General features: G+C 38.2%; 2 protein-coding genes across 3 annotated transcripts; one reads left to right on the plus strand and one right to left on the minus strand.

The window, feature by feature from the left end:
• The first annotated feature begins 2774 nt into the window (after nucleotides 1-2774).
• On the plus strand, nucleotides 2775-7805 carry nfyba (nuclear transcription factor Y, beta a). The gene is made up of 7 exons (XM_053508057.1): nucleotides 2775-2890; nucleotides 3681-3774; nucleotides 5625-5758; nucleotides 5849-6046; nucleotides 6137-6215; nucleotides 6421-6500; nucleotides 7553-7805. The coding sequence occupies exons 2-7, from the start codon at nucleotides 3681-3683 to the stop codon at nucleotides 7583-7585; spliced, it is 618 nt and encodes a 205-aa protein (XP_053364032.1). The 5' UTR covers nucleotides 2775-2890; the 3' UTR covers nucleotides 7586-7805.
• Nucleotides 7806-8618: 813 nt separating this feature from the next.
• On the minus strand, nucleotides 8619-18324 carry hcfc2 (host cell factor C2). 2 transcript variants are annotated; one of them, XM_053508268.1, is made up of 17 exons: nucleotides 18077-18324; nucleotides 15416-15564; nucleotides 15170-15330; nucleotides 14324-14532; nucleotides 13975-14059; nucleotides 13647-13741; nucleotides 13297-13527; nucleotides 12524-12748; nucleotides 12376-12431; nucleotides 10842-10938; nucleotides 10657-10740; nucleotides 10211-10242; nucleotides 10009-10134; nucleotides 9729-9908; nucleotides 9152-9443; nucleotides 8986-9058; nucleotides 8619-8834 (listed from the first exon to the last, which is right to left on the minus strand). In XM_053508268.1, exons 1-17 carry the CDS (start codon nucleotides 18234-18236, stop codon nucleotides 8828-8830), a joined length of 2262 nt encoding a protein of 753 aa, XP_053364243.1. In that variant the 5' UTR covers nucleotides 18237-18324; the 3' UTR covers nucleotides 8619-8827. The 2 variants fall into 2 exon arrangements, with proteins under 2 accessions (XP_053364243.1, XP_053364244.1); XM_053508269.1 differs by lacking the exon at nucleotides 8619-8834 and having other exon boundaries at nucleotides 8982-9058.
• Between the last annotated feature and the right edge of the window lie 3433 nt (nucleotides 18325-21757).

Raw genomic sequence — 21757 nt, forward strand, 5'->3', positions numbered from 1 at the left:
TTGTCGATTTCTTCTTTACAATATCAGAAGAATTCGCCCATTTCTTTCTTCACAGGCTACTCAGGTGCTTGTTCAGTCCCTTGTTATTTCAAGACTGGACTACTGCAACTCACTCCTGGCAGGCCTGCCTCTGTCCACGATTCGTCCTCTGCAACTGATCCAGAATGCAGCAGCACGACTCGTTTTTAACCTTCCCAAGTTCTCCCACACCACCCCACTCCTCCGCTCCCTGCACTGGCTTCCTGTAGCTGCCCGCATCAAATTCAAAACACTGATGCTTGCCTACAAAGCCAAAAATGGCCCAGCACCCACTTACCTCTCTGCGCTAATTACACCACGCACTGCACCACGTTGCCTCCGATCCTCCAGCACTGCTCGCCTCATCCCACCATCTCTCAGGGATCGAGGGCGGCATTCATCCAGGCTCTTTTCTGTTCTGGCACCTAGATGGTGGAATGAACTTCCTCTAGATGTCCGTACATCAGAGACTTTGACTATCTTTAAACGACGACTCAAGACGCATCTGTTTCTCCAGTACTTAGACTAACCCCCCTCCCCCCGGGAAAAAAAAAAAAAAAAAAAAAAACTCAGTTGTGTTGGACTAATGGTACTTAGTTATTAACCTAGTTAACCCAGTGTAAGTATGTATCCAATGTTGTAAACATTAAAGCACTTTTTGTAAGTCGCTCTGAATAAGAGCGTCTGCCAAATGCCTAAATGTAAATGTAAATGTAAATGTAAAACCAGATGAGAAAAACCAGTTTACTAAAGTTGAGCAATGTGTGCAGAACATAAGAGATTGATTGTTAATTAATTTCCTTCTGCTTAATCCTGATAAGACAGAAGTTCTAGTCATAGGACCACAAGCAGCTAGAAGTAAGCTTTCTAACACACTGATTTTAAATGGTCTTTCTGTTCCATCAAGTGCAACAGTAAAAGACCTTGGTGTGATTATAGATTCCAGCCTTTCATTTGAAGCACATGTAGATAATATTACCAGGATAACATTCTTTCATCTCAGAAATATTGCCAAGATAAGAAATATATTGTCACCAAATGATGCAGAAAAAATAGTTCATGCTTTTATCACGTCTAGGTTGGATTAATGTAACGCCTTACTGTCTGGTTGTTCAACAAGGTGCTTAAACAAGCTTCAATTAGTCCAGAATGCAGCAGCGAGAGTCCTTACTCGAACCAGAAGATACGAGCACATCACTCCTATTTTATTCACATTGCATTGGCTTCCTGTGAAATTTCGCATCGATTTTAAAATACTACTCTTGACGTATAAAGCATTAAATGGTCTCGCGCCACAGTATCTGAGTGAACTGCTAGTGTCTTACAATCCGCCACGCCTACTTCGATCAAAGGATGCAGGCTGCTTGTCAGTACCGCGTATTACTAAAACTAGAGCTTGATTTATAAAACAGAGCTTTTTCTTACAAAGCCCCAAAGTTATGGAATAGTCTTCCAATTAATTTTCGGGACTCAGTGTTTAAGTCTAGGCTTAAAACCTATTTATTTAGCCGAGCATTTTTGTAAATAGATTAGCCTTAGGTAAAGGAGCAGATCTGGGGGACTCATGGACGTAGAGTATTAGGTGAACTGATGTGTTTAGATGCTGTCTTTCCCACTCTCATTGATCACTCAGGTTTGTTGACGGTGAGGTGTTTGGTTGCTTTACATCTCAGGAAGCCCTCATGTCTGTATTTCCTTCTGGCTCTCCCTTTTTAGTTATGCTGTCATAGTTAGTCTTGCCAGAGTCCCTGCTTGCACTCTGCACTAAACATGCATTTACCTTATACATTGTTCGACTGTGACCATACCTAACTGCCATCTCTCCATCTCTTTTGCTCTCTCCTCTTCTGGTCTCTCCTCTCTCCTTTTTCCTCTACCTATCTCTCTGTCAAGCAATACATGTCGCTCCTGAGCTGCCAGTGATCCAGACCTCCTCTGCCCTCTAGACCTGTCTAACTCGTCCTGGAGTCCTGCATCACATGGATGCCCCGTGTGGTCTGCCTGGGATGCGTGTGGGTGTTTTTACCCAGATGAGGATGGGTTACCTGTTAAGTCTGGTTCCTCTCAAGGTTTCTTCCTATTACCATCTCAGGGAGTTTTTCCTTGCCACTGTCGCCGTCGTCCTAGGCTTGCTCATCAGGGACAATCATATCATTTTGATTCATACACATTCACATTTCATACAAGCTTAATTCTTTTGATTGTGTAAAGCTGCTTTGTGACAATGTAAATTGTTAAAGGCCCTATACAAATAAAATTTAATTGAAAAAAGTTTCTCTGGCAGTTACTTCAGGGGTCAGTTTGAAAGCTGGACCGTGACAGGAAACCAGCGTACTCAGAGGAAACCCACCAAGCACAGAGAGAACATGTAAACTCCACGCATACAGACCACGACGCAGGAATCAAACCTGGACCCGGCAGGTAAAAGAAAAAATAAGACAGGAATGTCCTGTTATTTGTTTTGGGAGAACGCTATATTGATGAACTGCATACATTTTTATGGTAAATATGTACTAAATGTCCAAATGTTTTACACATGAGCAGACCAGGACAGCCAGTAGGAAATGTAGTGTAGTACTTTATTTCTTAGATTGTACGTCAGAATATGTGTAAATCTGCTTTGTCATAACGTCTATAAAACGTCTATATAGTTGAAATAAACAAGTTTTTAAAAGAGAGAATTAAACCAGTATTAGCTGTGAGTGAAGCGGCGTGCTGGCGCAGTGTCGTGTCCCTCACTCGGCCTCTAGTGGGAGCAGTAGGCGGTGCATTATGGCGGCGCTCTCCGCGCTGGGACTGGTCCTTTCGCAGCCATTTTCTGTCCAACCACACGGCCGTTTGCAGACGCGAACCAACCAGGGCTTCATTGCAGGTTTGTATCCGGCTTCGGCCAATGATTGCTAACCGATTTCTCGTTAGCTCGAATGAAAATGTCCGTCTCGGACAGATTTTTTTGCTTGTTGTCTGTCTGAATGTGCGATTGAAAGCAGGAAGTGTCGAGAATAATGCTTAATTAGGGACAGGTTTGGGACTGTGGTCGTCGTCCATGAAGCACAAGGCCCAAACTCAATCCTGAGCTCAGGAGGATTTCTTTGTTGGACAAGCAGCTAGCTAGCGACATTACACTGCACTAATACAGGCTTGTGTAACAGCGTAGTAAAGGTTTCCTTTCCCGGGCAAAATGTCACCAACATACCCCCGATCGAAGACTCTGACTAACCACGGAAAAGTGTGCGTTACTGGTATGTAGTTACGTAGAGATTATTTAATAGGAATGTGTCCAATGTTGTCGTTATGGTGAGGAGTCTTATTTCAGCAGTAACCATGGCTAGCTAGGCAGTGCTCCTGGGTAGCTAGCTGCTGCTTACCCTTAGATGCTTAGCTAACTTGAGAAACGGACAAAAAGCACAACGTTGAGATGAACATAGATAACGAGTTAAATGTCAAAGTGTGCTTTATTAAAAAAAAAAAATGGATGAACGTGTTTTGTTTCAATATATTAACTGAATTCTGGTGAGTTGGCTAGTTATGTTGAAATAGGCGCGCACTCTAGCTAACTAGCTAGCATGATTGTTTAAGAAGTGCAGGGACGTTAACGGTTAAATGTGCGCTAAATTTAGCAATACAGATCAATAACTCAATAATTTGGGTTTTGTTTTCAGATGGACGGAGACAGCACTACCACCGATACCTCGCAGCTGGCTATAACGGGTGATTATATGACCGGTGGCCATTATGTGCTGCAAGCGCAAGATGGTAAGTTAATATCTGACCTAATGGATTAGCTTATAGAACTTAAATTATGTGCGTTATGTCTTAAAGTCACACACATTATGGTCGCGATCAGAAGTATTTCGTGTAATGTAACGAGACGAAGCTTCGAATAAGTCGGTTCATTCACCAGTTCGCACCAGGGTTACATCATGTTTCTACAGGAGTTAAACTGCGTTCCTAGTCCTGGATATAGCTGAATTACTGAGCTCCCAGTTAGAGGCTTTGAAACCAGTTTGTTATACCAGTAGTGTAGATGGCAATACAAGTTTAGGTCTGACTCTGATGATGCAAACTGCGCCACAACGAAAGCTTCAGCGATTCAGAGGCTAGTTCACTAATAAGAGTCGACTCTTTGAGCGCTCAGACGGCCCCTCACTAGTTGTTGTAATGTGTTGTTTCTTGAGTGAGTTCGCTAAAAGCCACTAATAGCAGTACAGCATCGGGCACAAAAGCCAGCAACAATGGCAAGGTGTAAACTAAACACAGTAATTGATAAAAGGCATCTTTAGGCATCAACCCCATTGAGCACCTTTGTGAGTAGAGATTGTGAGCCAGACCTTCTTATCCAACATCAGTGCCTGATCTCTTAACTGCAGTACAGAAAGAATGGGCATGAATTCTCACAGAAACATTCCAAAATTGTACGCTAAAGCCTTCGATCTGTCTGTTTTTCTATTCTCTGAGCAAATTAGTCTCAAACCCACTCATTATACACACTTACACCAGTCTCAAATCACTGGGCGTGCTAAGTAGTGAAAAATTGCATGCATTAGAAGCCCTTTGTCAATGTGCACTAACTTTGAGAGGCATTTATTCAGGTAAAACATCAGTTTCTTTATAATCCTGCTGGTGGTACACTCTAAACTATTTACACATTTTCATCCCGTGTGGTAGGAGTAAATTATTTAAGTTTTGTTTAGAAATCATTATTATGGCAGAAGATGCACATGCTGCTCAGTAAAAATGTAAAAAAAAAATAAAAAAATTGTGTTTTAAGAAACGGGCCACATTTAATTACTCGTAAAAATTATTCTAAAAGTTTAAATTTGCGATTTAAAAAAAATCACAGTACTTTTAGAGTCTCAGTTTTTTATTGAATTAGCACCTAGGTATCGTGATATCATATCGGGAGGTGACTGGTATTTCCCATTCCTAAAAAAACAGTCTAATCATGCTTAAAATGACTTAGCAGTATCCACTGGAAATACAGAATTTACAAAGTTTGGCTTTGTCATGAAAGATTTTGCTTGTGAGCTGTCCTTGAAATGAAAAATTTAGTTAAGTTGCTTGTTTTAAGCATGTGTTCTGCCTTATTGTGCATTCACAGGCACAAAGCCTTTATCTTCACCCCTAAACTAGTGCAAGTTGAAATGGTGTGGCAAGATTCAAATGCAGAAGTCAGAGCTAAGATAAAAAAAAAAAAAAGTTTTAATTCATGGTTTCCACTCTGGTCATAATCGACCCTAGTTCCCAACTCTATGACTAAGATATTTGTGCGCTCTTTCATTTATTTTGTTAACAAATGCTGTCCTGACAACAAAAGTGTGAACCTGTAATAAATCCTCAAGGGTACATAAATGCAGCATTTGTGACACTGTATTAGTGTATTATTGTACTAGTGGGTTGTGCCGTATTCCAAGACGGGTGATCTAAAACAATTTAATACTAGTGCCAATAATTAAACATTTGTCTTGGAAGCACACATGTGGATACCATTAAGAGAAATAGGCTAAAGGTTTTGGTATAGTGCTGGTAAATATGGCAGTTCTCAGCATATTTATATGATCACAACTGTTTGCAAATATTAATGCGTGTATCTTGTCTTTTTCTAGACGATGGTGAAGAAAGTCTTCACGACCATGAAGATGGCAACGGCTGCAAAGACAATCTCCGAGAGCAGGATATTTACCTGCCCATTGCTAATGTAGCTCGCATCATGAAGAACGCCATCCCTCAGACTGGAAAGGTTTGTGTCTCATTCTTTCACATTAACTAATTGTTTTGAGTTATGATTGTTGTGCTGATTTATGAAAAATCATTAATGTTTTTTGGACAGATTGCAAAAGATGCAAAAGAATGTGTACAGGAGTGTGTGAGCGAGTTCATCAGCTTCATCACGTCAGAAGCCAGCGAGAGATGTCATCAGGAGAAGCGCAAGACCATTAATGGCGAGGACATCCTGTTTGCCATGTCCACGCTGGGGTTTGATATGTACGTGGAGCCGCTCAAACTTTACCTGCAGAAATTTAGAGAGGTATGGGTTCAAGAACATGCACACGCATGAAGTTTGCGTTCCTTAACATTGGTGTAATGAAGGAGTTTAATGCTTGTGATCTTTTTCTAGGCAATGAAGGGTGAGAAGGGGATTTCAACTGTGGCAGTCTCAGAAGGCCTAAGTGAAGAACTTACAGAAGACAGTTTCAGTAAGAAATTAAACTTAAACTACAAGCATTTTAGTTAGTAAAATAACTGATTATCACTTCAGTTATTGTGGTGCTGGATAAAGTGCTACAGTATTAAATCTAGAAACATGCTCGGGCATCATTTAATGTTGCAAAAATTATACAGTACATTGATGGACAGTATGTCATAAGTGCTTTACATTTAAAACTGCTTTTTGTGTTGCAGCAAATCAGTTACCTGCTGGATTGATCACAACTGATGGCCAACAGCAGAACGTCATGGTGTACACCACGTCATACCAACAGGTAAGTCTGTGTAAAGTCGACCCTAAATCATATGTTAAGAGAATTTACTTTAAACTTGGAGCTGTGAAGAAAGTTGTTTGCACCAAAAGACTTTTTGTTTGTAGTTCAAGGCAGTAGCATAGTGGTGTATTTCTCCATTACTAGCCAATCCGAAACACTATCTGACATAAACAGGAAATACTATTCACATGATAGAAATGCAGTAATGTTAGTTTCTGTCTTTCTCAGTGTAACACGTATATCTAGCAAGGTCTGTCTTTTGAGTCACTTCAACACATAGCTGAAAAAAATAAACTTTTACAAAAAAAATTGTGATTCAGATTGTTCGTGCATTGTGCTTGATCTGCTTTGATGCTGTTAGCCATAGCAACAACACACATTTATAAATGTTTATAAATGTGTTTTTATAATTTATCTGTTTGTAGCCATATTTTATTTTAGTAGTTGCCATGCACATTTAAATGATTCTAATTTAGATGATGCTGATTCTTACTTTGGCATTTTATTCATTTCAAGAATGGCATTTTATTTTACGAAAACGTATGTCATTTTAGCCATTTTATTAGGTCGGCCTAGTACAAAAAGCATTATCTTTAGCTGATGTGTTCTGCTAAACCTCACTGATTATTCAGTATTTATGTAGTGAATAATTTTCATTTATGATGATGCAGTGATGTGTAGTGCTAATAATAGCTAAAATTGTTTTAAACCCCATTAACAGTGAATCTACACATACCGTGTAGAAGTAAGAGATTCTAATCTTGCACAATATCTGAAACATTCCTTTTATCTTTTCATCAGTGGTCTGATTTTTATATGCAACAGTAGGCGTTTATAGCCAATAATATCTGAGACTATGTATTACACTGCATCTTATAATGCAATTTTATCTTATAAAGAGAACTAGTTTAAATGGTGAATTGTTTAAAAGATCTCCAGCAAAAACATTTTACATTTTTTTTAGTAAAAAACATTTAATATAGACTAGTCAAAATCTGTTACATTTTTAAATGAAAGTTTAAGTGAGCTTATCATCCTTTTGTTTTATTTAGATCCCTGGTGTTCAGCAAATCCAGTTCTCATGACCTGGACCAGACCTTGACCATGCACTTGTCCACAGACTGCTCCCTCACCTTGTAAAGTTTTACTGGTGGTTTTGGAGAACAAAGATAATGAGTTGTGAGCAGGGAAAGAGGAAACTGCTAGCAGAGAGGCAGAATTTGTAAATTTTCTTATTGATGTCTGTAATTCATGCAACAGTCATTTGTTACAGTTATATAATACATGTTAATTTTAAAACTTTAAGGTCACTGAGTCAAGACTGCTTTTTTTTTTTTTTTTTTGATTTCTGTCCAGTGTGTTAGTTTTTAAGGATCTGTGGGTGGGGGGAGTTCTACTACTGGGTTTACATAAAGACAAATAAATAGATTCTCATTTGATTTCTATTTCAATCATGTAAGATAAATAACTTCATGTGGATTGTCATTTCATGTTAATTCTTAAAATAAAACAAAAATGCATAAACTTGGATAATTGTATCAAATGATAAATACTGGTCATACATGAAGTAGTGTAATTAAACAGTGGTTATAAATTTGCAGAACTAAATCTGAACCAAAAGTACAGCTTTTGTCAGAAAATGTAAGAAAAGACAAGGTATGATATTACCATCCTAAAACTCAAATTTCTTGTTAACAAATGGCAGGTTTTTAATTATTTACATCTAAAGTTGTCGAACATGATAGTTCCTGTTCTCAATTGTTAAAGGCTTTAAGCAATATCTGGTATTTTTTTCATGATCTCAAGGTTAAAGTAAGTTCAAAAATGCAGCTAGGCTTTTGTCCTGGACATTTTTTGTGTTAGAATTATTAAAGTCATAATTACATTTAATCACAACAGATTGTTAAAATCTCCTTAAAAAAGGTTAATCAGGCCAATAACAAACATAATTGACTTTAAAATTTGCCAAACACTGAAAGATTACAACATTATGCAATTAGAAAAAGTGAGCTTAAAAATGTAAATAAAAGGCTAAAAAAATATAACTTGCCCTATACCAATAATAAAAAAAATCAGATATGGAAACCAAGTCATAGCTAAAACACTTTTGTAAAAAAAAAAAATAACAGCTTGTATAATATTCAACTGTAAAAAAAAAAATAAGTTAGGAAATACATTTACAGCAAATACACTTATGTACATAAGAGTTGTATTATCTATAGCAGAGATTAAACACAATGCTAGAAAATACATAACACTGACTCCTATGAAAACAGGTCCAACATCAGGGCTGATCTGTGAGACCTGAACATGTTCCTCTGCTGGGGTCATGAACTAGACGAAACAAACAAAAGGAAAACACTACTGATTAGCTCCTCTAATGATCAGAGTCATAGACGATTGCAGGGGCTGATTAAAGTTCTTCAATATCATCACCGGTGCCATATGTAATCAAACAGGGATGGCAGTATGCTGCTTATCTTACCTTATAATGTCATCTGGCTCAGGGTTTGTAGGGCTGGAGTCTGCATTTAATGCTGATTTGACTTTATTGCTGTCTGCAGGACAACAGACACAATGATAAGAATTTTGAATATGACCAACAGGCTACCATACAGGCAGAAACACTGCATCAGAACACACACACACACCTTGTAGCCATCGGATCTGAGTGGCGGGCCCATAGCCACGTTCGTTCTTGGCGGCGATGCGGAACACAACGGCTGGACGAGCCGAGCAGTCGATGTACGCGTTACTCAGATTCGCAGCGTTCACTGTACATGAAGTTTTGGCACCACGGTAAATGCGTATAAAGGTCAGATCTCCTGGCTTTTCCGAAGTGTTTCCTCGTGACTTCTTCACTGCCAGGTACAGGGAATATTCCTGAATTTTCCCTGATGTCTTGGAAGGTGACTCCCATGTGATGTGTACTGAATCAGATGCCTGAATTATGGAGAATTATAGCATGAGGTGACCACAGTTTTAAGCTACACCTTAAAGGAAAACTGAATATGGTGAAATTATAACATGCTGTCAATATGTCATTCGGTATTTTATAGAAATTTCTGCCTGAGTAGTTGTACCCTGCCTGAATTATGGAGAATTATAGCATGAGGTGACCACAGTTTTAAGCTACACCTTAAAGGAAAACTGAATATGGTGAAATTATAACATGCTGTCAATATGTCATTCGGTATTTTATAGAAATTTCTGCCTGAGTAGTTGTACCCTGGTGATTTTGACAGCAGGAGGTGCTTCTGGGAATCCAGGATGGCACGTCTTAAACTCCCCAATGGGACTGAATTCTCCTCGTCCACAGCAGTTCAGGCCTGCCAATCTGAACCGGTAGGTTACATTGTATGTAAGCTCCTGCTTTTTCCGTCCTTCAAAAGGCCCTGGCATCTTCCACTAGATGTGTGAGGGCGAGAGAGAGAGAGAAGGAGAACTGTATTGGCTTGTACAATGTACAAATGTACAAGTCATGTTTATGTCATATTCACAGACTGACCTCGCTGTTATTGGAAATCTGGTCAGCGTTCCCATTCTCAGAGGGTAGGTAGTAGTGTGTGACCTCAGCGAAAAGTGTTTTAAATATACCGATATCAAACCATGTGGAGACTTCAGCTCTTTCACCCTGCAGCAGGATGGGGAAGTTCATCGTAAATGTGTTGGTTACATTCATAGATATTTGACACATGGGAGAAGTTTACCTGTCCTGAAGAGTTGGAGTCATTTTCATGTTCTGTGAATTGAACAGATTAAAAACAGATTAAAAACCTGTCTGTAAGTGAGAACAAAAACTGCAGTTATCTGAAACATTCTCTAAGACAGACATATGCATTGGGACTGGAATGCTGTAGGACCCAACAACAACAAAACAAGTTTGTGGGAAGGAGTATGCCATTGAATACAAAGCTTCCTAGACAAAGAAAGGCCATATTCATTATCCTGAGAGTGCATACAGAGCTCACTCCGTGCCGCATGATGCACTTTCAGCTTTGGTAATTGTTTTTTTCTGGTCAGTGTTACAGTGGCTTAAATCTATTTTGTTTAAACTTTGGCAAACAGAACTGACTGAAAGCCAGAAAATAGTTCTTTTGGGGGTGATATAAAAAATCCATCCCATGCACAGCTCCACTTTTAGCAAAGCTTTTACCTTGCAGTTGCTGAGATTTAATGCCATCCTTGTCATCCGGCTCTTCTGTAATAGGTCTCAGAGAGGCCGCCTGCTGCCTCTTTACTGTCAGTATTGAGGAAATACAATCAGACACATGAGCTTTGTTGGACTATGATCAGAGAAAAAAAATTATCTAAGCTGCAGCGTGAGGAAGTGTGTGTTACCAGAGTCATCTGTCTTGATCTCAGTTACAGGATTGAGTTCAGATTTGTGCTGCTTATCTTTGGTCTCTGCTCTGGCTTCACCACCATTAAAGCTCTCCTGTGGGATCACAAACGTGTTCAGAAAAGATCATTGCCATTTCAGGAAATTATATGTATGTTTCACATATGCAGTGTTTAGTCTGCTGTTTCCTGCTGGGTGCAGGTGAGACCACAGCTCACACTGTGTCCTGAATGTCTGTAAGAGCTTGTCTTGGGGCATTTCCAAGTGAACTCTAGCACAGTTTTCTCATGAGTTGCAGTATTCTTTGTAGATGCAAGCTTCTACATTGATACAGGAGGCAAACCAAAAGGACAGCACTGGAGAAATGCCATTTGTTCTGGATATTTGGACTAACAGAACAAAAGAAAAAAGCATTTTGTGTGTCATGCTCATTACACTGATACACAAAAGTAGTTTGTACAAATGACTTTAAACAGAGTACTTTATATACTGCCTTGCCCCAAAAAATGCCATTTAAGAAAGGGCACAGTAGGAGTAGATTGCATCTAGCAAAGAAATCAACTAAGCAGAATGACTCGATATGCCTGGAATTAGGACCTGGTTAAGAACTGTCCAAGACATTATTTTTACTTGGAACGGTGGTGCTGAAATGTCAAATTCACAGACAAAACAAGGTTGAAAAAATTACCCAAGATCACTTAAATGCTTTATGTTTGTTGGGACTTATTAGCTGTGTGTAATCCACATGTGGTCATGTGGTCTGACAATTTCAGACTGACCTTATCCCGGGGCATCGGAGCATAAGATGAAAGGTGAATCAAGCAATGCACAAGCGAATAAATCATGCATAGTGTCCACTGTACAAGCCTCTGGAGGCAGAGTTATGATCTAGGGTTGCTTCAGTGGGCCAGGTCTAGACTCAGGAATGTTATCTATTCTATACATTTAATTAAACCGTAAAGTTTGGCGTGTCTGTACATTAAAGATATTTGTGGAATAAAAATTGGGGGGACATAAAAGGAGTAATACATCAAGATGGTTTTTGATATTTGTCTTGTTTGTTTGTATCACGTAAAAATTAGTGAACAAATTTTTATAGGGTTTTCACAGGTGTATTTGGCTGAGCTTGAGATAACACATAAGCTTTGGTTCATCGCAATCGCCCAGGGAAAAAAAAAATCCTACTGATGATTTTTCTGTTGCCGTACTTCAGACTAATGATAGATATTCATGAGCACCAATTAATGTAAGTGTAAGTGAAAAAAAACAAGTGTCAGATTTATCAAACCTGTTTACTTCTGATTTAGCCTCTAAAAATGAACTAATAGGTGTGAAAGCATCGTTACAGACATGGATAGCTAACAGAAGCTTAAAGTACTGCACTCATCGGTAGATGCGCATCAGTTGTTAATTTCTTGTTAAAATCTTAAAAGTATTTAGGTCCTCCACAGAAACAGAGTTAATAATGGAATATAAGTTATTTAAGCCTTTAAGACCCTGCATTGCCCATCCCAATTATAATTAAGCTCTGACCTGTAGTGTTGAGCTCCTATGCTTTTCATCTTCACCTCCAAGTGATGGCTCAGGCTCTAGAGAAAAAACAATACAGGTAATGTCTGCTAACGAAACTGCTGTCTTCATATAAAGCATGTTTTCAATTTTCAACACCCTTAATACATACGAGTATGAACGGGTTTCTGTCGAGGCTCCTCTCCCTCTGTGAGACAGGTGGGTGAGGTTGGAAGAGTTGGCGAATCAGAGGCCTGCGTTTGTGAGGCTGGAGGTGGAGCTACACACTGCAACTGAAGCAGGTAGCACTCAGCTGCAGGTAAAGGGTGCCAGGCCACATGCAGCATATCAATGGTAGACTTGACCAAAAACACAGCAGCTGGTGCAGTTGGCTTCTCTGTACACACAGCAAGAAAAGGGTTAGAAACATAAAGAGAAATGTGAATTCATAGTTGAGTCTAAATGCTGCCTTTATTTCATCAACAATCAATATGGTTGTCAAATATTTCTAGGTATTACTATTTAAATAGAATATTCAAGTTTGATACTTTATTTCAGTTTGAGAAGTTTGGGAAATCTAACACCAATAGTCCAAACGTAAGGTTTACATGGATTCCCTTTGTGAAAATGAAGGAAACCGAATAATGTTGTTGTTGGTCTTTCGGTTGCTCCCAGCAAGTGGTCGCCACAGCGGACTATTTGGTTCACACATACATGCTTGGCACCGGTTTTTAGGCCGGATACCTTTTCTGATGCCGAACAAGTGCATCATAATATATTGTAATGTAATGTAATATAATAATAAAACAAATGATAGTATTGGATTCCTGGACTAACACTATACTAAGGTTTACTCACAGCAGAGCTTTTTCAGTATCTCTTAGCTCATCTACTGCATATCCTGTACACTAAATCAGCAGTATTTACATGCTGATTTTACTGTACCTGTTTCCAAATACCACAGGTCTTTGAAGCACACTTGGTAGTTCCGATTTTTCCTATAGCCATCTCGTCCACTCCAGATGTACAGGCGTGTCCCGATGGCCACAGAGCAGTGACCAGCACGGGCTTTTGGCCAGCGGATATGATGCTGCCCTTCCTCCTCCTCCCCCACGGCTGTGCCTGAGTGCCGCTGCTGTTGGCTCTCAGAATCCAGACAACGCCACGTCATTGTGTCTTAAAGTGAAGTCAGAGATTATAACAGAATTATGTAATAAATAATCACACAGCCCCCAAAAATTGAAGACTTCATGATTAAACATGGTCAGTTCTTTTTCATGATGTGAGGTACATACCGAGGTTAAGAGCCGACATAGTGTTAGTACAGATCCATTCTGGACCTACGGCCTTCTTGTCCTTTGCAGGAACCCAACCACCATACACATACATCCTACATGCAAAGAGGAGGGAGAAGGTTTAAGATTTTTATAACTTTATACTTTTTAAATATAGCCAGTGTGTCAGGATAAACTAGCCCACCCTAAACATTATTTATTTTTCCTTAAATAACAACCCTGTGTCAAGTATACTGGAACAAAACAATATGAAATTAAAAAAACCTGGGGAAGTGTATGACCAGTGATGTATAAAAGAGGGAGAGAATGAAAGTAAGAGCTTTATTACTGGTTTCCAAACACATTTGAAGAGTGTTGACTTCTTGGTAAAGGACAGGGTCCAGTAGTTTTAGGCAATGACCAGGTCATAGTGTCTGAAAGAGAAATTTAAGTAATGAAAGAGATTTGACAGGCACAAACAAAAAAGGAATAAATGTGAAGTGTTCAGGACAATATGTATTTATTTTTTTTTTACTAGAAATAAAAATCAGTAAAATAGATGTCTACTAAAAAATAATAATCCTCTGAAACGAGCCTTCTTCAGAGCTCATGACTGATTTATACAACTCTAAAAAGTAGAATTATTTCTGATATTTGTCGTTACAAATGACGTTCACTAGCAGACACTTAAAGCTTACCAATATCCAGCTGCCACAAGTCTGCCAGTCTGTTCCCGCACATCCCTCCAAAAATGTAAAGCTTTGGGGAGCTGCCGCTCTTTCCGCTGTACACCACACATGTGTGAGACTCCCTGGGTGATGGACCACGCCCTTTTGTTTCAGGGATGATCCAGGCCTTGACTCCTGACTGTGCCTGTAGCTCCAGCTCATAAAAATCATCCAAATATCTGCAGAGCATCACAATTAAAAGAATGAGTGCGTGGAAGGGTTAAAAAGTAAGACAAGGAAACTGGAGTTTATTTAGCCAATACTGAGTGAGCATTGATATGCAGGACCAATACTGAATCAGAAAAAGATCAGCAGTGGATCGATATTAGGTATAAGCCAGTACTTAGCTACCTTGTATTAACAGGATACATGCTAAATATTTTAGCAGCTCAGATCCTCTGCACAAATGATTATACCCGGAGGCAGCTTGTCCAGAAAGGGACTTCACAATAATACTGTAACTGCTGTCACCACTCAGTCATGTTAGCTGCTCATTTAAAACTTGAATGTTGCTCCAGGCAACTGTAATTTTATTTGTTTTTGTTTTATCAATATACAGTATACAGTGTGTTTAATTATGGAAACAGGTAGGTAAAATTTTCATCCCACTAAAGATCAATAAGCTGTTAAAACAGAAGGATATTTGTGGGTGACTAATTAGTTTATTCTGTAAATAATGTAAAAGAGTTAACGATTCAAAGATGAAAAGAGCCTTCTAGGGGATGAATCTACTTTATGAAGTATGGAACAGAAAATAATTCCTCTAGTCTAAGGAACCTTTATTTTCTTTGAGTGCATACCCTAAACGGCACTTACCGAGGAATGTTGCCATTTGGGTCTTCGCTGTCGTTGGCCAGGCCTCCAAACAGGTAGCACTTATTACCATGGAGAGTAAAGCTGTGTCCCAGACGAGGGCAAGGAGGAGGCGCGTTCTTCGGTGGCCGTGGCTTTAGCTTCTTCCACAGCCAGCGACTGGCCTGCAAAGATCATAAAGGAGAAACTTAGGATTATAATGTTTCACTGAATGCTCATGTACTTATCTTAATGACAAAGCGGAGTAACCTGGAGCTCGTAGAGACTGTTACTGTATTGTCCAAACTCCACCATTCCTCCAAACACCAGGATGCGTGTGCCGTCACACACAAAACCATGTGCGGCACAGCCTGGTGGGATATCCCCTCTAACAGCCGGAAGAAACCACCGTTTGGTGACTAAAGACACAGAGAAGCAAGAAGGACTTTCAGGGCCAAGAAATTACAGAAATTACACTTTACTACCATTCTGTTTGTTTTCTTTATGACTATTGGTGCTCCTGTTGTCGCAAAAAAACAAAAAACAAATCGCAAAATAATAACCTATAGGACAACTAACATTAAATAATCTAAATTATCTAACAACCACAAATTTAAACGAAGTGAAGACTGGGGACAGTTTTTCTTCCAATCAGAAGCACTGAGTATTTAGGTCCTCCAGTGTCTTCCAATCAGACACTCATACTGCACATGTTCAGCTGGGACAAGACATGACGATTTCAACATCTTGTGCTGCATTTATTGAAAAACACTTCTTTTGGAGGTGTGAAGGTATTTTTCATTTCATGAGCAGTATGTTTGTGATATAGCCTATAGTTGCTTTGTCTGAATTACTGTTTTGTTGACTTCTAAGTGACTATGTTAGCATGTCTCATGGTCAGAGTGTATTTAGGTATTTAGCCAGGACGTTGTGTTCTGTCATGGCTGGTAGGGTGGGAAAAAGTTACAACAAGCTGTTGCAACAGACCTCAAACTGAGCAGTCATGTGAAAGCAGACCACATGCAATAGACTTAAGACTCTGATAAGGAGGATGTCTGTTTTATATGCCTAGAAGGTTATGCTTGATCATGAGATGATTCAGTAAAAAAAAAAATGAATTAATAAAAATCTTGGAATGGTTTTGCTGGCAAAATAATTGTAGGAGCCAGCCTAGTTGGGGGTCATGTTATGTGCCACTTCAGGATGGGTGCCTTCTAAAATAATAAACTGATTGTTGTTTTACAATGTAGAAAGAAATAAAAATCAGGAAAGTCCATGGAATTAAAAGATGTGTCCAAACTGGTAGTGCACACAGTACAATAAATGCTTTTATAATAAATACAAGTTTTTATAAATGTTTCCTGCTTTTCAAATTGTTTCATCCTTCCTGTCTCACACTGAAACAGAGAAACATTGAATAACATTTGTACACAATGTACTGCTCTAATGCAGGAAATATATGCAGGAGAGGCTCGATATGGTGGCACAGTGCCAAGAACCAGGGAGAGTAGAAAGCAATGTTACAAGTGTTTCACACTGGGGGAGTGACTGATCAGGGAGGGAAGCATTTAATGTTGTTTTTGAGGAAGACTCAAGTGGAAAGTTGGCATTAAAGGAGAGGGAAGCTGAGGAGAGTGAGAGATCTATAGGTGGTGGTGTGAAACCCACAACTCCAACCAAAGATGCTGAGTGATAGTGAAAGTGAAACGTGTCGAGAAAAAAAAGGCACAAAAGACATTTTTACACTGACTTAAAGTAGGGTTATTTCATAAGTATTACAAGATAAATGAATATTATATTAGTGTAAAACGATGCATTTTTTTTTATTTGCATGGTTACTGAGACAAAAAAGCACAAGTTAATAGCTGAAATTGTATGTATTTCTTTTTCAATTTATATGCATATGCACCAGTCGTTGATGGTTAAACAGTTATAAACAGTTATAAAGTTGGTTATAAAGTTATAAGTTATTTATAAAAAAAGTTATTAGCTTTAAGTTAAAAATAAGTTGATCAGCTTTAATTTAATCAGTTATGATATTATTTTAGGTTGAAGCCCACAGGCAAGAAATCGAAAAAGTAGATCAGATTAAGTTTTGTCTGATAAACAACTTCAGCGCGTTAAGACTCACTTATACCACTTCAGCGCTGTTCTTTCAGCTGTGACAATATGAACTAATCCCAGTACATATATTCAGTTTAGCTTTTCTAATAAATATCTATTGCTGCAGGTGTGTTTAAATTGAGCAAGTAGCTTATTAGTATCTTATTTTAAAGTAGATTATTAAATTCGTCACAAAATTGTTCATAACAGCGCTTCTACTCAACATTTTAATTTCACTTATGGTGCAGGTTAAACGTCAGGCAGATATTTAAGTACTGCAAAAGTTTCATTAAATTCTGTTAAGACAGTTTTGTGTGATGCTGTGACAAAATGCTGGCTGGACAGACATACTGACTTTTTTCTGAGACTGGTTTCGGGTCCTCCAGTACTGTATATATGAGACGTAAAGATCAAATTGAAAGAGTGATTTCTGACGAATGTACAGACAAAACCTCTTTTACACAGTATATTATAGTCATGTGTAATCACCTTTAAATGGTATGAATTTTTAACAGGCAGATGTATTAATATTTTACAAACTGTTTGTTCTAGTACATGTATTTCATAAGTAACTGAGAATAATGTATTGCAGCAGTCCCTGGTCTCAGTGTGGTTCAAACTGTAGCACTCCATGGTAACGCCCCGGAAGCGGTTGTGTCCTAAAATACGTTGCCTTGGAAACCTAGTGCACTAGATAGAGCGCCATTGTTTCCATATGGATTAGGGCGCAGTTTGGGATTTAACACTCTGCAGAAATCCTGGTGCAAACAAACAAACTTGTAATCGAGTAAACACGTCGTAAACAGCGCTGCTTTGCTCCTCTCCTACCTGTGTTATAGACATGCACCTCCTCTGCTATTCCTTCATTTCCACCCCCAAACAGTACGATCATTTCACGGATGGCCGCCGCTCGGTGTCCGTGTCTCGCCCGGGGAACCGGCCCGATAAACGCCTTTACACGCTTCCACAAAGGAGCATCAGCTCCCATAATTAATACTATTATATATGTGATTTTATTTTAAATCCAGTGTACTGCTCAGACACTGAGCGAGTGAAGGTTTGTGTCCCGGCCGCGGTGCCGCCGTTGTCCCTAATACGCGTTTCAAATCAACTCCTGCTCACCCACTTTCCCCCTTACTCCCTTCTACACTACAAACAACTGCTCAGAGATGTTTAATCATGTAATGGATGATGTTAAACATCATAACAAAACTTTTTAACATTGTCAGGAATTTGCCGAAACATACTAAAAATATTATACCATTATAGAAGACGCCAGAACAAGGGAAACTAAAGAAGGTAGGTTGATTGAACTGGGTTTAGACGCAGATTGCTTTTGTTCTTCTCTGGTGTGTGCGCGCGCTGCATTTTCCTCAACAGCGCCACCATGTGGTTAGTCAAAGATTTACTAATATAATAATCAATATGAAAAAAAAAAAAAAAACTATTGTCCAGCTGGTGACCGTGGAGGCCAGTGGTGACCATCGTATCTGTTTCTAGATACATTCAACATTCACACACGTACAGTATTTACACACTAAAGGCGATTTATGCCGCTTAGTCTAATCTGCATTCATTTGCACTGTGGGAGGAAACTGAAGAACACAGAGAAAACCCACCAAGCACAGGAAGAACATGCAAACTTTATGCACACAGACCCCAAGGTCGAATTCAAACCCAGACCCTGGAGGTGTAAGGCAACAGTGCTACGACTACGCCACCGTGCCACCAATATTTACATTCACACACGTGGCATTTACATTTAAAAATGTTTGCATTTAAAATGTAAACATTTAATTATATATTTAATGTAGTACAGTATTTACATTTTACATTTAACATGTTTCTTTATTATAAGAAATGTGTAATTTAAAAATATTATTTATATTTAAGGGTTGCACTAAATCATAAAACAGTTTACATAAATCACAATATATAGCAAATTTTCTATATGATAGAAAAGATCCTAATTTTTTGGGGGGTTTGGTTCCCCATATACTGTTTATCCATTCACAGAAATTTTGGAGTCAACTTATTTATTTATATTTTATTTTTGAAAAAAAAAAAAAAATATATATATATATATATATATATATATATATATATATATATATAGAGCTAAAAACTGTGATGAGAAAAAGAATGTATAGAAATGCAAATATATGAGAAATATGTAAAAAAAAATTATTATAAATACTTGCTACTTACAATAGGTAATAGGAAAACTGAGTCACTGAGTGTTCATGTCAAACAGGGACTTTGGATTGTGCCTAGCTCAAACTCCCTTAATTTCTCTATATAATCCCCTGCTACACTACTGCACTTATCTCAGTGTAGAACATTTTCTCAGTACGCCGGAGCCAAGATCAGACTGTCCGCTTAACGTCTGCAACTCAGGCCTCCCAGGAACTCCTTAAATGGCTCAATCATCTGGAAATGGCTTGCAGTGAGGTCAGAACTGTATGGGGATGTGGCAATAACTCCCAGCCCAGTTTGTGTAATGTGTAAGTGGTGCGGACAGCAGTGTGAGGTCGGGTATTGTCCTGCAAAAACATAACTCCTTTGATGATCATACCAGGCTGTTTCTTCCATTAAAGAAAGAGCCATTAAAGAACAGATGATTGCTTTAATAGAACCATTTCAATTAGATTTTTAATTAGACTTTTTCTAATTTAATTAAAATGTACTCTATTTGAGTTGTAATTCTCTATACTGTTGTAATTTACTGCAACAGTATAAGTAAAAATGTAATTATATGTTTTTTTTTTTACATGAGTACATGCTGTAAATACATATATATTGCTATGAATGTATAATCCAGGAAAAATGCACATTTAAAGGATATACATTTGCACAGTTACATGTACATTATAACTGCTATTATAATGATGCTACTAATTACAATAACCAGGTTTTCTGCCCAAAAGGTGCTGGATTTATTTATTCTTTTTTTTTTTTTTTTTTTTTTAACAGATTATGTATTATTTTTCCTAACTGTATATTAGGTAGTTTGTGTGCTAAACAGTATGTATGAATTATATAAGAGTAGGTGTTGTACTTGAAGCTTACAATGACTTGATAAGGTCAGTGTGTAATGTGTGCTGTAGACTGAGGAGGTCAGTAAAACCCTGCGCTTTCACCCCAGCCTTACAGGAAACAACAGGATATGTGTCTCTGAAACATTATTTTTGGCGGTGATGTTCTTTTATCCTAGGATTCTATCATCTTCAAATGAAATGTTGTATTGCATCATTATTAGTTTCAGTTATTTAAAAAAAATGTCATTTAAACTTAATTAGAAATTTTAGTTTAAGCAGAAAAATAATAAAAATAAATGTAACGATTCACTGATTTACTTTTTTATAAATCTTTGTATAAAACTATCAGAATCAGAATAATGATATTACAAAAAGTACATAAGTGTGGCATATTTACAATAAATAACAAAAGATACAATATGGGTGTTTATGTACAGGGGTGTGTGTGTCTTATCTACCGGATAAACAGGATACATATGGTAATATATGTCTGTACAAAGAATGACGTAAAAATATATATTTCTATTTATACAGATGTCTACAGTATGTAGTGGAGTTAATAGGGGAAATATATGTATGGCATATACAGTAGTGCAGTAACAGCGTACTGTGTAAAAGACAGTGCAGTAGTGTCGGTAGTGGTTATTAAGTCATGATCACATGTTCAGTATGGAAACAGCCACAGGAAAAAAGCAATTTCTCAGTCTGTTTGTGTGGGCGCTGAAGCACCTGTACCACCTGCCTGATGGGAGGAGGGTAAACAGTCTGTGGTTAGATTGAGAGGTATTTTGGGGAATGCCGTTCACTCTTTGCAGACAGTGTTTTTTTTATGTAAATGACCTACGTGGCAGGTAGCTGATTGCAGATGGATTTCACTACCAGCTGAAGGGCTTTGCAGTCTGAAGGGGCAAAATTGCAGTATCACACAGATAGTTAGTGAAGACGCTTCCAGTTGTACAGAGATAAAAGTGCAGAAGTGCACCATTTGGACAAACTGCGGTCTGTTTGTAAGGAAGTCCAGGACCCAGGATCCAGTTCCAGCTGTTTCAGCTGCAAGACTAGTTTAGAAGGGCTGACTGTGTTAAAATAAATTGCAGTATATTTTTTATTAATGCAATAAATAATGCTATATAAAATCCAACATGACCAATTGTTTCAAGAAAGTGTCACAAAAATGCACAGACAAGTTGAAGAATCGAAAATGAAAATTTAACAAGAAATTGAAGATCTTCAACGATCTTTTGCTTTCAGAACGTAGACCTTCAGTCCCATCAACAAGCCTGAATGATTCATTTATGGTAGCATAATTATGGTTCCATTAATGTATGGTATTGATTTAGTAGCAGTTGATAAATATGATTCAATGCATATCCTAGATCGAAAACAATATAATATTTTTTATAATTACCATGCTTTTTTAAGGCTTTTGTTAAGCCGGCACCACTGCTTTGTAATGTATTGTTTCGGGCTG

Source organism: Clarias gariepinus, chromosome 12 (genome assembly GCF_024256425.1).
Source record: "Clarias gariepinus isolate MV-2021 ecotype Netherlands chromosome 12, CGAR_prim_01v2, whole genome shotgun sequence".
Taxonomy (NCBI): Eukaryota; Metazoa; Chordata; class Actinopteri; order Siluriformes; family Clariidae; genus Clarias; species Clarias gariepinus.

Bases quoted from the DNA above. Each gene is read 5' to 3' on its own strand.
- hcfc2 (XM_053508268.1), bottom strand. From the start codon at position 18,236: ATGGGAGCTGATGCTCCTTTGTGGAAGCGTGTAAAGGCGTTTATCGGG. The intron at 13,742-13,974 runs GTAATAAAGCTC...CTTTGCATGTAG, and splicing joins TCAAATGTGTTTGGAAACCA to GATGTATGTGTATGGTGGTT. The intron at 12,749-13,296 runs GTACAGTAAAAT...CTGTGTGTACAG, and splicing joins CCTGTGGTATTTGGAAACAG to AGAAGCCAACTGCACCAGCT.
- nfyba (XM_053508057.1), top strand. From the start codon at position 3,681: ATGGACGGAGACAGCACTACCACCGATACCTCGCAGCTGGCTATAACG. The intron at 3,775-5,624 runs GTAAGTTAATAT...GTCTTTTTCTAG, and splicing joins TGTGCTGCAAGCGCAAGATG to ACGATGGTGAAGAAAGTCTT. The intron at 6,501-7,552 runs GTAAGTCTGTGT...TGTTTTATTTAG, and splicing joins ACACCACGTCATACCAACAG to ATCCCTGGTGTTCAGCAAAT.